Source organism: Gymnodraco acuticeps, unplaced genomic scaffold, assembly GCF_902827175.1.
Source record: "Gymnodraco acuticeps unplaced genomic scaffold, fGymAcu1.1, whole genome shotgun sequence".
In the NCBI taxonomy this organism is placed as follows: Eukaryota; Metazoa; Chordata; class Actinopteri; order Perciformes; family Bathydraconidae; genus Gymnodraco; species Gymnodraco acuticeps.
Genome location: NW_022991866.1, coordinates 15,498 through 29,627, shown reverse-complemented (window position 1 = coordinate 29,627; position 14,130 = coordinate 15,498). Strand labels below are relative to the sequence as shown.

Genomic DNA, 14,130 nt, shown 5'->3' with positions numbered 1-14,130 from the left:
CTAGCTGGAATTGTGACATCTAAAAAAAAAAAACAGGAAGAAGTGAGCCAGTGTTTGAGGGCACAACAGACTTGCTGTATCTCTTCTAATTTGTCCGTCTCCTCTTGTGTGTGCAGGTGTACGTGTGTGTAGATGTGTGACAGCGGAGTGTGTGAGGACAAGCCCCCCGCCCCCCCTGTCAGGATGAGCAGCCAAGGAGGAGCCAAGGACCCGCAGTCGGCCAATCACAACTCTCGCCCACTGCCGTCTGTACCGGAGGAGAAGAAGTCCAGAAACAAGATCATCTCCATGTTTGCCTCTGAGAAAGGTAAGGGGATGTGGAGCGTAGACACACACACACACACACACACACACACACACACACACACACACACACACACACACACACACACACACACACACACCCACACACACACACACAATAAAACCACAGCAAACACACCCATCATCGCCAACTTCATCTCTACCTGCAGGAGGCAGGAAGAAGGACCGCGACAAGGACAGACCCGAGATCTCCTCGCCCTCAGACTTTGAACACACCATCCATGTGGGCTTCGATTCGGTCACTGGAGAGTTCACTGTAAGTAAATCAAATCAACATTTATTATAGCCCCAAATCACAAGAAATGCCTCAAAGGGCTGTACAAAGCAAACAAAAGCAAAATACAAACTTCATAGCATAATAATTATAAAAACATTATACATCAACATAAGTATTACCATGTGATAAAAGCAGGTGACTGAAGTGACGCTAATGTAGATGGAAACTAGGTGGTGGAAATGAGTTTAAAAGGAAGACAGATGCGATGAGATGGTTTTTGAGTTTGCTTTTAAACAGAAATAGCTTCGTGGATCTGAAATGGAAAACACCGTTTAAAACGCTGGGATGTAGTTACAAAATATTGATATCCCTCTCATGTTTGTACCCGCATTGAATAACTTCTTCGTTTACATAAACACTTTAAATGTTGAAGGTCACCTCATTTTCTAAAGCACTTTGGATTGCCTTGTGTTGAAAGGTGCTATATAAATAAACTAGCCTTGCTTTTTTACATAAGATTTTCTGAACAAGAACACTGACATGAGGAAAATGTTTGGTAAAAAATAATGGAGTAAAGATGTAATTATACTCTCTAACCTAAGAGTATATCAGGTTTAAATTGAAAGGAAACACTAAAACTCAGCTTGGACAATTCACTTTGCGTCAAATAGTAATAATAATCGGAGAGAAACGGCTATCCTGTCACGGTCTAAAGTCTAACTCATTTCCAGCTACATATGTGGACATGAGAATCGTGTTGATCTTCATTGAATTGTTGAAATATCTCATCTAGGAAATACTTTAGTAATATGTTACATTTTGCTCTATAACATCAAGCGCTCTGTCCCATCAAAGGAATCAAATATATGAAAAGAAAGTCACTCCAGTATCACAAGCTGTGAAAGAAATACTGCAAATAGTTAACACGTAGCTACAGGAGCGCCACATTGACCAAGATATTTTTGTCTTTGTTCTATGAGTAGTGTTGCGGCTATAGGCAGTCTGATTAAAAGCGGCCGCGAGGGGTTAATAAGGGAAGTGAAACACTTTGACGCACTCAAACAATTGTTCTACTACTCCTTCCCTTTTCGTTTGACCATTTATTGCAAAAATAGCAAGCAAAAATACAATGTATCCAGACAATGATAACCTTAAGTGCGCTGACGTTGCCACTGATAGTTAAGGGTATTGCGGTGGACATTTTTGCAGGACTTTAGTGTACATTTCACCCCCTCTCTTTCCATACCAAACCACACTGAGCAGGTGAGTGCAGGTTCAACAACCACTTAGAAAATACCACGTGATAAATAAAAACACATATGTGGCTCCTACAGGTAAAGTCATTTAAAAACAGGCATTAAAAAGCAAAGATAATACAATAAACACAACCGATATAGAATACATGAATAAAAGCCATACTGAAGTGTGGATATAAACGGCTCACTCAAATGCAGCGACAAAAAGATACGTTTTTAGTCTGGATTTAGGTAGATCTCTGTATATGTTTTTCAACGTGTGTGTGTGTGTGTTCAGGGCATGCCGGAGCAGTGGGCCCGTCTCCTCCACACCTCCAACATCAGCAAATCAGAACAGAAACAAAATCCTCAGGCTGTCCTCGACATTCTCAAGTTTTACGACTCCACCAGTGGAAAACAGAAATACCTCAGTTTCTCCGCCTCGGGTCAGTTGCTCAACATATTAATAAAAAGTACAATGTTGTGACTGCACAGGTTCCTCATCTGTCCTTTCCCTCTACCTCTTTCAGATAAAGACTCGCAGTCGGTAAGGGGTTCCTTTCATCGTTTCCACTCTCATTCACCACATCACGTTGTGCTTATTGTCACTGTCACTCTTTAATATATGTTTGCTGTTGCAGTCAGGAAAGCAAGGTACAGCCACCTCCAAATCAGGGGGAAAGGATGGAGACGACGATGACGAAGACGACTCGCCTCCTCCAATCGTGGCCCCGCGGCCAGAACACACAAAATCAGTGAGTCCAAGTGTGTTGTTTGATGTTTCTGATTTTAAAACCTTGTATGGATACAATTAGGGTTGCCAGAAACTGACCATGATCAAAATCGATTATGGAGACTGTAACGAATAATCGAATAATCGCTGGCATCCCTAGATACAATACTATTTCATATTTGCAAGGCAAGTTTATTTATATGGCACATTTCACCACAAGGCAATTCAAAGTGCTTGATGAATGAAAGACATTAAGAGCTTTAAGAAAGATATTATGAAATGACATTTAAAAGCAAAGATACATGAATAAAAGTTACAGTGCAATGTTGAAATGTTTAGGTCTGACTCTCAATCATTGCTAACTTTTTAGCAGCAATAGTTTTCTACCACCTCCCTTTCTTTCTACTTTCTTGTTTAACTTATCCGTTAGTTATGTCAAGTGTTTCAAGCGAACCCCCCTTTAGGAAATTCTAATCTGACCTTTTTAGTTTGAGCCGAAACTATTCCCCTTACACATACTGTTCCATTAGATGTTAGTCCTTATTGCTTGAGAGTAAGGATTTACAAGCAGCTCATAATAAAAAGGGAGTGATTTGAGAAGACAAAATGGAAGAGACATCCACTATTAATCATTGGACAAAAATTGTGAAATACGTTTTATGGAGAGATTGTCGTTTTCCCTAAAGGCCAAAAATGAATTTGGACCAAGAGATCTGAGGATAGTAAACCAAGTCAAAGTGTATCTGACTTTATAGAATAAACGATGTGACTTATATTACTGTATCGCCTCCAACAGTGTCTTCTTTGTTTCTTTTTGAAAATCTAAGATAAGCGCTTCCCATGGTCAATTGTAAATATTTAAATCTTATTTTATGAAGAAAACATCTGGAAGTGCAAGATGGTAAGGTTTGTTTTACTTATTTACTGCCAGTAATACTAATACGGTGTAAAATAATAACATTTTAAAGGTCACCTATTATCAAAATCCACTTCTTCATGTCTCTTCTACATCAACATGTGTCCCCTCTTCTTCATGTCTCTTCTACATCAACATGTGTCCCCTCTTCTTCATGTCTCTTCTTCATCAACATGTGTCCCCTCTTCTTCATGTCTCTTCTACATCAACATGTGTCCCCTCTTCTTCATGTCTCTTCTACATCAACATGTGTCCCCTCTTCTTCATGTCTCTTCTACATCAACATGTGTCCCCTCTTCTTCATGTCTCTTCTACATCAACATGTGTCCCCTCTTCTTCATGTCTCTTCTACATCAACATGTGTCCCCTCTCTCACGTCTTTCTACATCAACATGTGTCCCTTTCTTCACATCTCTTCTACATCAACATGTGTCCCCTCTTCTTCAATGTCTCTTCTACATCAACATGTGTCCCCTCTTCTTCATGTCTCTTCTACATCAACATGTGTCCCCTCTTCTTCATGTCTCTTCTACATCAACATGTGTCCCTCTTCTTCATGTCTCTCCACATCAACATGTGTCCCCCTCTTCTTCATGTCTCTTCTACATCAACACTGTGTCCTCTTCTTCACGTCTCTTCTACATCAACATGTCTCTTCTTTCTCTATACAACATGTGGTCCCCTCTTCTTCATGTCTCTTCTACATCAACATGTGTCCCCTCTTCTTCATGTCTCTTCTACATCAACATGTGTCCCCTCTTCTTCATGTCTCTTCTACATCAACATGTGTCCCCTCTTCTTCATGTCTCTTCTACATCAACATGTGTCCCCTCTTTTCATGTCTCTTCTACATCAACATGTGTCCCCTCTTCTTCATGTCTCTTCTACATCAACATGTGTCCCCTCTTCTTCATGTCTCTTCTACATCAACATGTGTCCCCTCTTCTTCATGTCTCTTCTACATCAACATGTGTCCCTCTTCTTCATGTCTCTTCTACATCAACATGTGTCCCCTCTTCTTCATGTCTCTTCTACATCAACATGTGTCCCCTCTTCTTCATGTCTCTTCTACATCAACATGTGTCCCCTCTTCTTCATGTCTCTTCTACATCAACATGTGTCCCCTCTTCTTCATGTCTCTTCTACATCAACATGTGTCCCCTCTTCTTCATGTCTCTTCTACATCAACATGTCCCCTCTTCTTCATGTCTCTTCTACATCAACATGTGTCCCTCTCTCATGTCTCTTCTACATCAACATGTGTCCCCTCTTCTTCATGTCTCTTCTACATCAACATGTGTCCCCTCTGTGTAAAGAGATTCTGAAAGTTTCAGGAACAAAGATTCTCTCTTTTTGTCCTGATCCATTTCTATAAAAACCTGTCTGAAAATGAGCTGATCAGATTTTGGCCACTTTATGATGTCATAACGATGTTTTGTCTTGTGTAACCATTAGCCAATCAGCAACCAAGGTACCCCCCCCCCCCCCCCTTATCACCTGAATCTCCTCCTAGAGCACCAGTGTGTTCTTTTTAACCAAATCTCTCTCAGAGGGGCGTGGGGAGGGGCTCCTTATTTTCATCTAAAGTAACAGACAGAGAATCAGCACTTTGGAAACAAGGCTGAAACAGAGGGGATTATGGGTAATGCTGCAATGATTTGTTTGGTGTTTCGAGCCAATCAGAGACATGTTCTGTATATATCTGAGACCTATAATATATTGATGAAAAACAGTATAATAGGGGACCTTTAAGACTAAGGCTATCTAAAAGAAGGGAAAAATGTCCCTGTGTCTGTATCCCTGAATTGTTCCGTGTTGCTTCAGGTGTACACGAGGTCGGTGATTGACCCGATCCCCGCTCCAGAAACGGACGGCGCCGCTAAGGGGGCCGACCGTCAGAAGAAGAAGCCGGGAGGCAAGATGACTGACGAGGAGATCATGGAGAAACTTAGTATGTGAAACACACGCTGGAAATGACACATCGCAGGCACTGCCGCATCTATTTCTGGATCGAGTAGAGCTGACTAAACAATTTTGTATGACTCCTAGGAACTATTGTCAGCATTGGAGATCCTAAGAAGAAGTACACTCGCTATGAGAAGATCGGCCAGGGGTGAGTTTAAATTCATCAGTGGGAACATCGCACATTGTCAGGAATTTGACGGAGATTGTTTAATGGGTTGCTGGCCTAAATTGACCAATAGGGAAAAGTTGTAATTGTGGAGGAAATTCTTAAGAGAAACTGATAAATGATTCATGGACAAAGTTTGTCTTTTGTTATATTTAATAAAGTAATAAAGAAAGTCAATATACAAGTGAAATCGATCTCAAATGCAGGAACGGAGCAACTTCCTCCTCAAAGGATAAAATGGCTTTACACCCAGAACACAGCTTACAGTCACACTGTATAGTAGAGAGAATAGCGAACTTGTCCCACCCATGCAAATGTTTTGGCATCATCTAAACATCCCCACCATTAAACCCTCCAACCATTTGCAAACCCATCTTTTGCACTTCCTGAAATGTAAATCCTTAGCACATGTCTCTGTTAAACACATATAAGACTACAAATACAACGTAACAGTGTAAAAGGCAATAAGAGTATATGTTTTAAATGATTATATGAACATTTGACACGAGAGTAATTACTGTTTTTTTTCACTTTCAGAGCATCTGGCACAGTTTACACAGCCATAGATGTTGCCACAGGACAAGAGGTAAGGTGACTTCATTCAAAACACAGCGGTGGTACTGTTGGATTTAAGTAATTAATATTACAACTGCTGCTGATTCTGTTATATTCCAGTTATCACGACATTTGAAGGTCAACCTGAAGTTACGAAGAAGCATTACTGAAGTTTTGAAGAGGGCGACTTTGTACTACTACTGATAATAAGAGAGTTATCTCCCTCTTCCAAGAAGATCTCTATTCAAAATATATATTAAAAACCTAATTCCTCTCTATAGATCTGTATCTATGTTTCCTTTTTGCGATGTTATATGTTCCTACTTTGACAGTCCAGGTTAAAAGTATGTTAAGCGTATATTGTAGTAGCATACACGTACATGAGTTCTTCCTTGCAGTCTCCCCCTATAGCTTGTGTGTACATGTGTTGGCACTATTAAAGCATGTTGTGTTCTGCAGGTGGCCATCAAACAGATCAACTTGCAGAAGCAGCCGAAGAAAGAGCTGATAATCAATGAGATCCTGGTCATGAAGGAGATGAAGAACCCCAACATTGTCAACTTTGTAGATAGGTAACGCTGACCCTAACACACGCTGTACGTACAGACATACCGTGTGTCCACTGTGTTGTGGCTGACTGTGTGTGTTCTCAGTTTCCTCGTAGCAGACGACCTCTACGTGGTGATGGAGTACCTGGCGGGTGGTTCTCTAACTGACGTGGTGACAGAAACCTGCATGGACGAGCCTCAGATCGCGGCTGTGTGCAGAGAGGTAGGACTCTTGAAAGACGTTTTAAAAACTGCCAAAGCACATCATGAGTTATACATCATGCGGACAATGAAGGGCTCAATAGATCCCATCTATTTGATCTTTTCTTGAATATAATTTACCTCTGTTATTTATTTGTTTGTCTATTTATCTGCTTATTTGTCTGTTTATTTATTTGTTGTTTTATATTTTTGTTTAGTTTTTGAATAATAAATGTATTTCTTTAAGAAAAAAGAAAAAAATATATATGTTAGTAATTTCGTTTTTGGGAGAAGCGGTGGGATTAAATAAGTGTAAACTTCGTCCCACCCCTTTTCTGATGTGTAATTAAGTAGATTATTTGTTTATATATAATTTATAATCATTAATATTTTTGTATATCAAGTTGACACTGATTACATTTGAATTGTATAATAAATCTCATGTTACATTTTTGTATTATTGTTTTACACATTCGAAATAAATCTAATCAAATCAGATTTTACAGGACAATGGAACAACATGTTAACATTTATTAACCTACCAAACCGTGGGAAAATCAAAACTTTATTCCTTCTCATAAAACATTTGCAAAGACAATTTTGTTATTAAATGTTAGAACCTGTGTTGCTTACATCCATGTTTACTAGCTTGCAGTCAGATTTGTATTCCCTGCATTTGCCAGCATATTGCTGTGATCCTTGCTCACTGCTGCCACCTGTAGGTCACTTGAATTGTGTGCACCATGCTTTTAAAGGTCACCTATTATGCAAAATCCACTTGTTCCTGTCTCTTCTACATCAACATGTGTCCCCTCTTATTCATGTCTCTTCAGTGTTCATTCTCTCTACATCAACATGTGTCCCCTCGTCTTCATGTCCTCTTCTACATCAACATGTGTCCCCTCTTCTTCATGTCTCTTCTACATCAACATGTGTCCCCCTCTTCTCCATGTCTCTTCTATCATCAACATCTGTTGGTCCCCTCTTCTTCATGTCTCTTCTACATCAACAGTGTGTCCCCTCTTCTCATGTCTCTTCTACATCAACATGTGTCCCCTCTTCTTCATGTCTCTCTCTCAACACATGTGTCCCCTCTTCTTCATGTCTCTTCTACATCAACATGTGTCCCCTCTTCTTCATGTCTCTTCTACATCAACATGTGTCCCTTCTTCTTCATGTCTCTTCTACATCAACATGTGTCCCCTCTTCTTCATGTCTCTTTACATCAACATGTGTCCCCTCTTCTTCATGTCTCTTCTACAATCAACATGTGTCCCCTCTTCTTCATGTCTCTTCTACATCAACATGTGTCCCCTCTTCTTCATGTCTCTTCTACATCAACATGTGTCCCCTCTTCTTCATGTCTCTTCTACATCAACATGTGTCCCCTCTGTGGAAAGAGACTCTGAAAGTTTCAGGAACAAAGATTCTCTCTCTTTTTGTCCTGATCCATTTCTATAAAAACCTGTCTGAAAATGAGCTGATCAGATTTGGCCCACTTATGATGTCATAACGATGTTTTGTCTTGTGTAACCATTAGCCAATCAGCAATCAAGGAAACCCCCCCCCCCCCCCACCATTGTGTTCTTTGTAACCAGATATCTCTCAGAGGGGCGTGGGGAGGGGCTCCTTATTTTCATCTAAAGTCACAGACAGAGAATCAGCACTTTGGAAACAGGGCTGAAACAGAGGGGATTATGGGTAATGCTGCAATGATCTGTTTGGAGCCAAACACTTCAGAGACATGTTTTGTATATATATCTGAGACCTGTGATATATTGAGGAAAAACAGTATAATAGAGGAGCTTTTCTTAAGGATCCTCACCTTCCTCTCTCTTTGCATCCAGGTCCTCCAGGCTCTGGAGTTTCTCCATGCCAACCAGGTCATCCACAGAGACATCAAGAGTGACAACGTCCTGCTGGGGATGGACGGATCAGTGAAACTCAGTGAGGGAGAGCACTCACACATAGCACTGCTGACTTAACTTATGAGGAAATACACCTCACCTCTGTACTGTATGTGGCCCCCTGTGAAAAAAGTCTGGACACCCCTGATCTAAAGATATATTTATTTTCTTTTTTTCGCAGCTGACTTCGGCTTCTGCGCCCAGATCACCCCCGAGCAGAGCAAGCGCAGCACCATGGTGGGCACCCCGTACTGGATGGCTCCGGAGGTGGTGACCAGGAAAGCCTACGGGCCCAAAGTGGACATCTGGTCTCTGGGAATCATGGCCATAGAGATGGTGGAGGGAGAGCCTCCATATCTGAACGAGAACCCTCTCAGGGTGAGTGTGCGCTGGGAGACAGAACGGACACGTGGCTATATTGGAAGCAAGTCACAATTATTTTCACGATCCCAAATCTGGCCAAATTGTATTTACATTGGGCTTAAATAAATAGGCAGAACCAGGCTAGCTGTTTCCCATGTTTTCACCATGGATGTATAATAAGAACTGGATACAGCGTGGGAGGCGGGGTCTCGTTCTTTCCTATGAGAGCTGCTCATTGGCGCATGAGGACAAAATGGCCCAACTTTTGAGAGAGCGAAACGTCACAGATTACCCGTCATGCCTGGCTGTCAGAGCAGAAGAACCCGTATGTGCGCTCACAGAGCATGCGCCCCTTAAGCCCCGCCCCCCGAGATCCCACTCTCGGCTCACTAGAATGAATGGAGAGAGAAAATAAATCTAGATTCGGCTTTTAGTGCATTTTACAACTTTAAGGACATAATGATTCTAATAAGGGCTATAAAATAGTTCCTACTGGGTAGTTAATTTAGTTAAAAAAAAATTATCTGCTGATTTACAGACGTTTCTTTCCCAATGTTAGTCAATGGGAAAAAGTTGTTTTGGGCCGGGTGACGTCACGGACTGATACGGAAGTTGCAGTACCGCCGTTTGGACACTACGAATATTGGCACAGAGTCCGGCGCACTTCCTGGGGGCTTGGTTTTCACCCTTTGTGCTAAGCTCAGCTAACTTGCTTTAGCTTCGACAGATTTGGGGGTGGTATCCATCTTCTTTTTTTTATGTTGTAAGTGGCTATTTAACATTTTTGTTCAGCCATCTGGCCTTTGTAAAGTCATACAAATTCCCTTAATCAAAATATACATTCCTTCCTTATCACTTATGTCTTGGCAGCCCTCACATTGTACAGAGTAAGGAATGAGTATTGCTGCCACACCTTTGTTATTCAGACCGTTTAGCTTAAGTAATACCACCAATGCTCAATGTCACAAAATGTAGAGTATCCATCTTCTAGTCAAAAAAGCAAATACACCTATTTCCGAAAATGTTGGAGCTATGTCTTTACTTCCAATGAGAGAGGTAGTCCATCGTTACATTTCTATTGTTGTTTTGGTTTCCTATTTTATCATCAAATATCGCATCCATATCATTATGAACCAAATGACTGAACAAAACCACATAATGGAATATTTCTTTTATTTTTGTGTCGGAACCGCTTTTTCCGACCTTGATATTGTGCTCTCCTCAGGCTTTGTATTTAATCGCCACCAATGGGACTCCGGAGCTTCAGAGTCCAGAGAAGCTGTCTCCCGTCTTCAGGTCCTTCCTGTCCCGCTGTCTGGAGATGGACGTGGAGAAACGAGGGTCAGGCCGAGAACTCCTGCAGGTATGAAAGCACTACACTCACACTGATTCAAATTTAGAAAGTAAAGGGCAGGTACTTGCTCGTTGTGATGACTAAGTTCAAGGTGATTGTTGGGAAAACACTCAATGTACTCTTCCAATATCAGAGCACACATGATAACAAAGGTATCCCAACTGTAGCTGTGTACATGACAGGATGTGTGATTACCTAGAAGAGCATCAGGACTGTTTGAGGCATATGATAGCTATGTGATTAACATGATGATTCAGCCTCCATGGAGATAGACATATGACAAGCATGCTCATTTCTGTCGTGGAGCTAATCTGAAGTAAACATTGAATACTGCTTTCTATTCCTCCATCTTGTGACTGTGTAACTCCCTCTCTTGGATATCAGCATGTGAAGGACACTGTTCAGGAACTAGTTGATGATAATAAATACATAGATCCTGATATTGAAGCTCAAGCCGGTGACAGTGATGTATTCAAATTTCGTACTAATGGCTGGAAAAACCCAAAAATGTGATAAAAATGTTACAAGACAAAAAAAAATAGCAAATCCTTACATAAAAAAATTCAGCGTTAGAAGTTTAAACATTAAAAGTTCAAAAATATGCCTCCTTTACTACAAAATCTTTTGAATTGCATGAAGGACAATCTGTTATCCGATTAGGCAGGCATGAAATAATCATAATGATAAAGGCTTTGAGCGTCTGGAAACAGTTTCACTCCCAACTCGTCCTATATGGATCCCTTGGCGTCACTTCCAAACTCACTGGGAGGCCCTTTAGCGTCGACTTTCAACTATCAGGGTCCTCCCATTGACTTGAATAGAGCTCCCTAAACGTTGGTAATAGACGACTTGAGATCGTGGAGAAATGCTCTCTGCCAACCCAGTGTCACAGCGTTTATCAACTTGTTTCTGACTCAATATCAAGCCACAATTATTGTTTTTACTTCTTTATTTTCAATTGTTTTACGTCCGTCTTTTTGCCGTCAGTGAGGAAGAGAGAATACTGAAATCTGTATTTTCTTATCCTTTTTTATTCTATTCTAATCCACACACTTATTTACTCAACAATAAGCCACAATTATTCTTGTTTTTATTTATTTGTTTAATTGAATAATGTTGGATCCTGGCCAAATGTCAATATTGTTTAGGTAACTTTTTAACATTTTTAAAGAACCACATTCTTTTGACTTATTCGTCATTTAGGCTACCAAATGTCATCAACAAGTGTACATCGAAATGTCAACAACAATGACGTCTTGGTAAAGTGTGTTGTCCGACCAACAGTCAACAAGCTGAAAATGTGCAAAGACCACAGCACATGTTAGTCGTTTGTGCTTGTCACATGACACAGGTTTGGCGTTTAAATGTTATTTTTCGTGTACTCTGACCTTATTATATTTCACGTCTTCACTCCTCTGTCTCTCTCTCTCTCTAGCACCCATTCCTGAAGCTGGCCAAGCCTCTGTCCAGCCTCACCCCGCTCATCCTGGCAGCCAAGGAGGCCATGAGGAGCAACCGCTAACTGTCTGCACGGACTTTAAGATGCCACTGACAGGGAAATCCTCCAGCCTCTCCTACTGGTCGACGCATGACGACCATCGGCAAACTGCTAGTGTTATAATTGTTTTTCAAAGGGGTCACAAAACGCCTATCCACTTTCTTCCAGTGTTTTCTTACCTTTGGTGCCTTGTTCTAAAGCTGCATAAAGCCATGATGTGTTTTCCATGTGCTGCAGCCAGAGTATGTTTATTTGGTGGGTTTTACTCTGGTTACTACAGTATGCAATCCAGGAATGTGGTTTCAATGTTGCAAAGGTTCAAGACTCTTTACAGGCTAATGGGCCATATTCATATACACTAGGAGTCCTCGGAGAAGACGCTTTAAAAAAGAGTTTTCTCAAAATAACAACCTGCTGCTGAGAGCTAAAGAAGAAACTGGGTATGGCCTTTTCCTATAAGACATATGGATTAATACGTCCACTCGTTTCTCTACAGTGATTGGTTGACAGGTCTGTCAGTGAACAAAATCAGGCAAAGACATTTCTATTTCTTCAGGGCTGCAAACTAAACATCCTCAAATAGTGGCATGTTGTGCAAAGCATCGTCTGTTAGTGAGTGGGGCTTTTTCATTCTTGTGTTTTTGGCCCATCAGGTTATGACTTGTGAGCGAGATCTCGTGCTGATTTGCCCTCTGAGTTTCTTGTTGGGGTCTTAGAATGTGCCGTTATTTTTTATTTCTTACGACTCAGAAAGTTTGGAGCTAGTTTAAGAATTAGTTGGTTTTTTTTAAATAAGGAAATCATCATTAAAATGTAGTGTCATGTAAAGGATTTGTAGGACAACACAAGATATGAAGAGTGGGAAATGTCCATGTGTGTGGAGAGATGGAACTTTTGCAACTGGTTTCTACGGTTGCTCTTTCTGCGGAGACACGTGCATCCAGACTGGGTCCAATAGTACAAAGAAAAGAGGCATGGAAAGTGTGTAATGATATACTGGGCTGTACTGTGGCCCTCAGCATGGGACCCTGTCGTCTTTGTGCAGAGGAGAAGCCATTATCAGTAAGTAGTTTGACGTTCAGTTTGTTATACTAGGCAATACAAAAAAATGGCTTCTTTGGGTGTATCAACCCCAGAATATAATTAATTTAACTTCACACACTTCTGCTATCACACTCTTTGTGCAGGTTGTTCTACAAACTGCACAACACTGTAAAAACATTTCTATCGATGTGCTTGTCCTTAGCTGTGCCTTTACAATAGATGCCTTACACACATACTGTATCAGACTGTCTGGACGTGTTGAACTGGAGGTTGCTTCTTTTGTTGTTGTATATTATGTTTTGGTGATGTCCTGTATTTTTTAACAGCTTTCGAAAAGTATGCATTGTTTTATATTTGTAACTAACACAACAGAAGACCATTTTTTCCCCCTGAACATTACAACCTTTGATAAGCCTGAGACAATCAAGTCAGACTTGAGTCGAGATGTATTAAGAAAGTATTGTTTAACCTGCTTTGAGTACCACATGAGTCTTGGTTTATACCTCTGTTTCAACGTTTAGGAAAGCATTTTAAATCATTTACTGAACGTGCCTCTGTCAGATTCATCGTGAATCCCACTCGTATGGTACTTAACAGGTTGACACACAAACTGAGTACATTTCATTACTATGAACAGGCTGGGAAACACTGATATGTGGCTTTTTGACAAGAACACACATTCCAGTTGTATACATAAAATATGAGTGATTGAAAAGTCTGAAATGATTGTGTTGTTGTTAATTATAAAACCAACAACTTCTGGCGTCAAATATCATCAATACATTATGTAAATTATTATTAAAGGTGGACTTAAATTGGTTTGTGTCTGGATTTCTGACCGGGCCTACTGGGTTTAGGGGCGACGACCACAGAATCAGACAATTGACTCAAATGCAAGACTAGAAAACACACACAAGACAGGGGAAACAATCACACAATGGAAACACACATGGGCAGGAATTAAAGTATCTACAATGAGACAAATATAATGTATACAAAAAATCACAGAAAACTGCAAACAGAGAAAGCATAACCTGAGACGATAAGAGGGCATGACACGTTAAAGTGACCGTTAATAATTGTTGTTTGAAAGTCAATCAAACA

At 40.6% G+C, this 14,130-nt stretch overlaps 1 protein-coding gene across 1 annotated transcript; it reads left to right on the top strand.

The window, feature by feature from the left end:
• The first annotated feature begins 108 nt into the window (after positions 1-108).
• LOC117535453 (serine/threonine-protein kinase PAK 2-like) lies at positions 109-13,845 on the top strand. The gene is made up of 14 exons (XM_034199909.1): positions 109-307; positions 474-580; positions 2,075-2,222; positions 2,307-2,323; positions 2,418-2,531; positions 5,250-5,376; positions 5,475-5,538; positions 6,094-6,142; positions 6,571-6,683; positions 6,765-6,882; positions 8,708-8,807; positions 8,949-9,145; positions 10,356-10,493; positions 11,920-13,845. The coding sequence occupies exons 1-14, from the start codon at positions 133-135 to the stop codon at positions 12,004-12,006; spliced, it is 1,554 nt and encodes a 517-aa protein (XP_034055800.1). The 5' UTR covers positions 109-132; the 3' UTR covers positions 12,007-13,845.
• Positions 13,846-14,130: the final 285 nt, after the last annotated feature.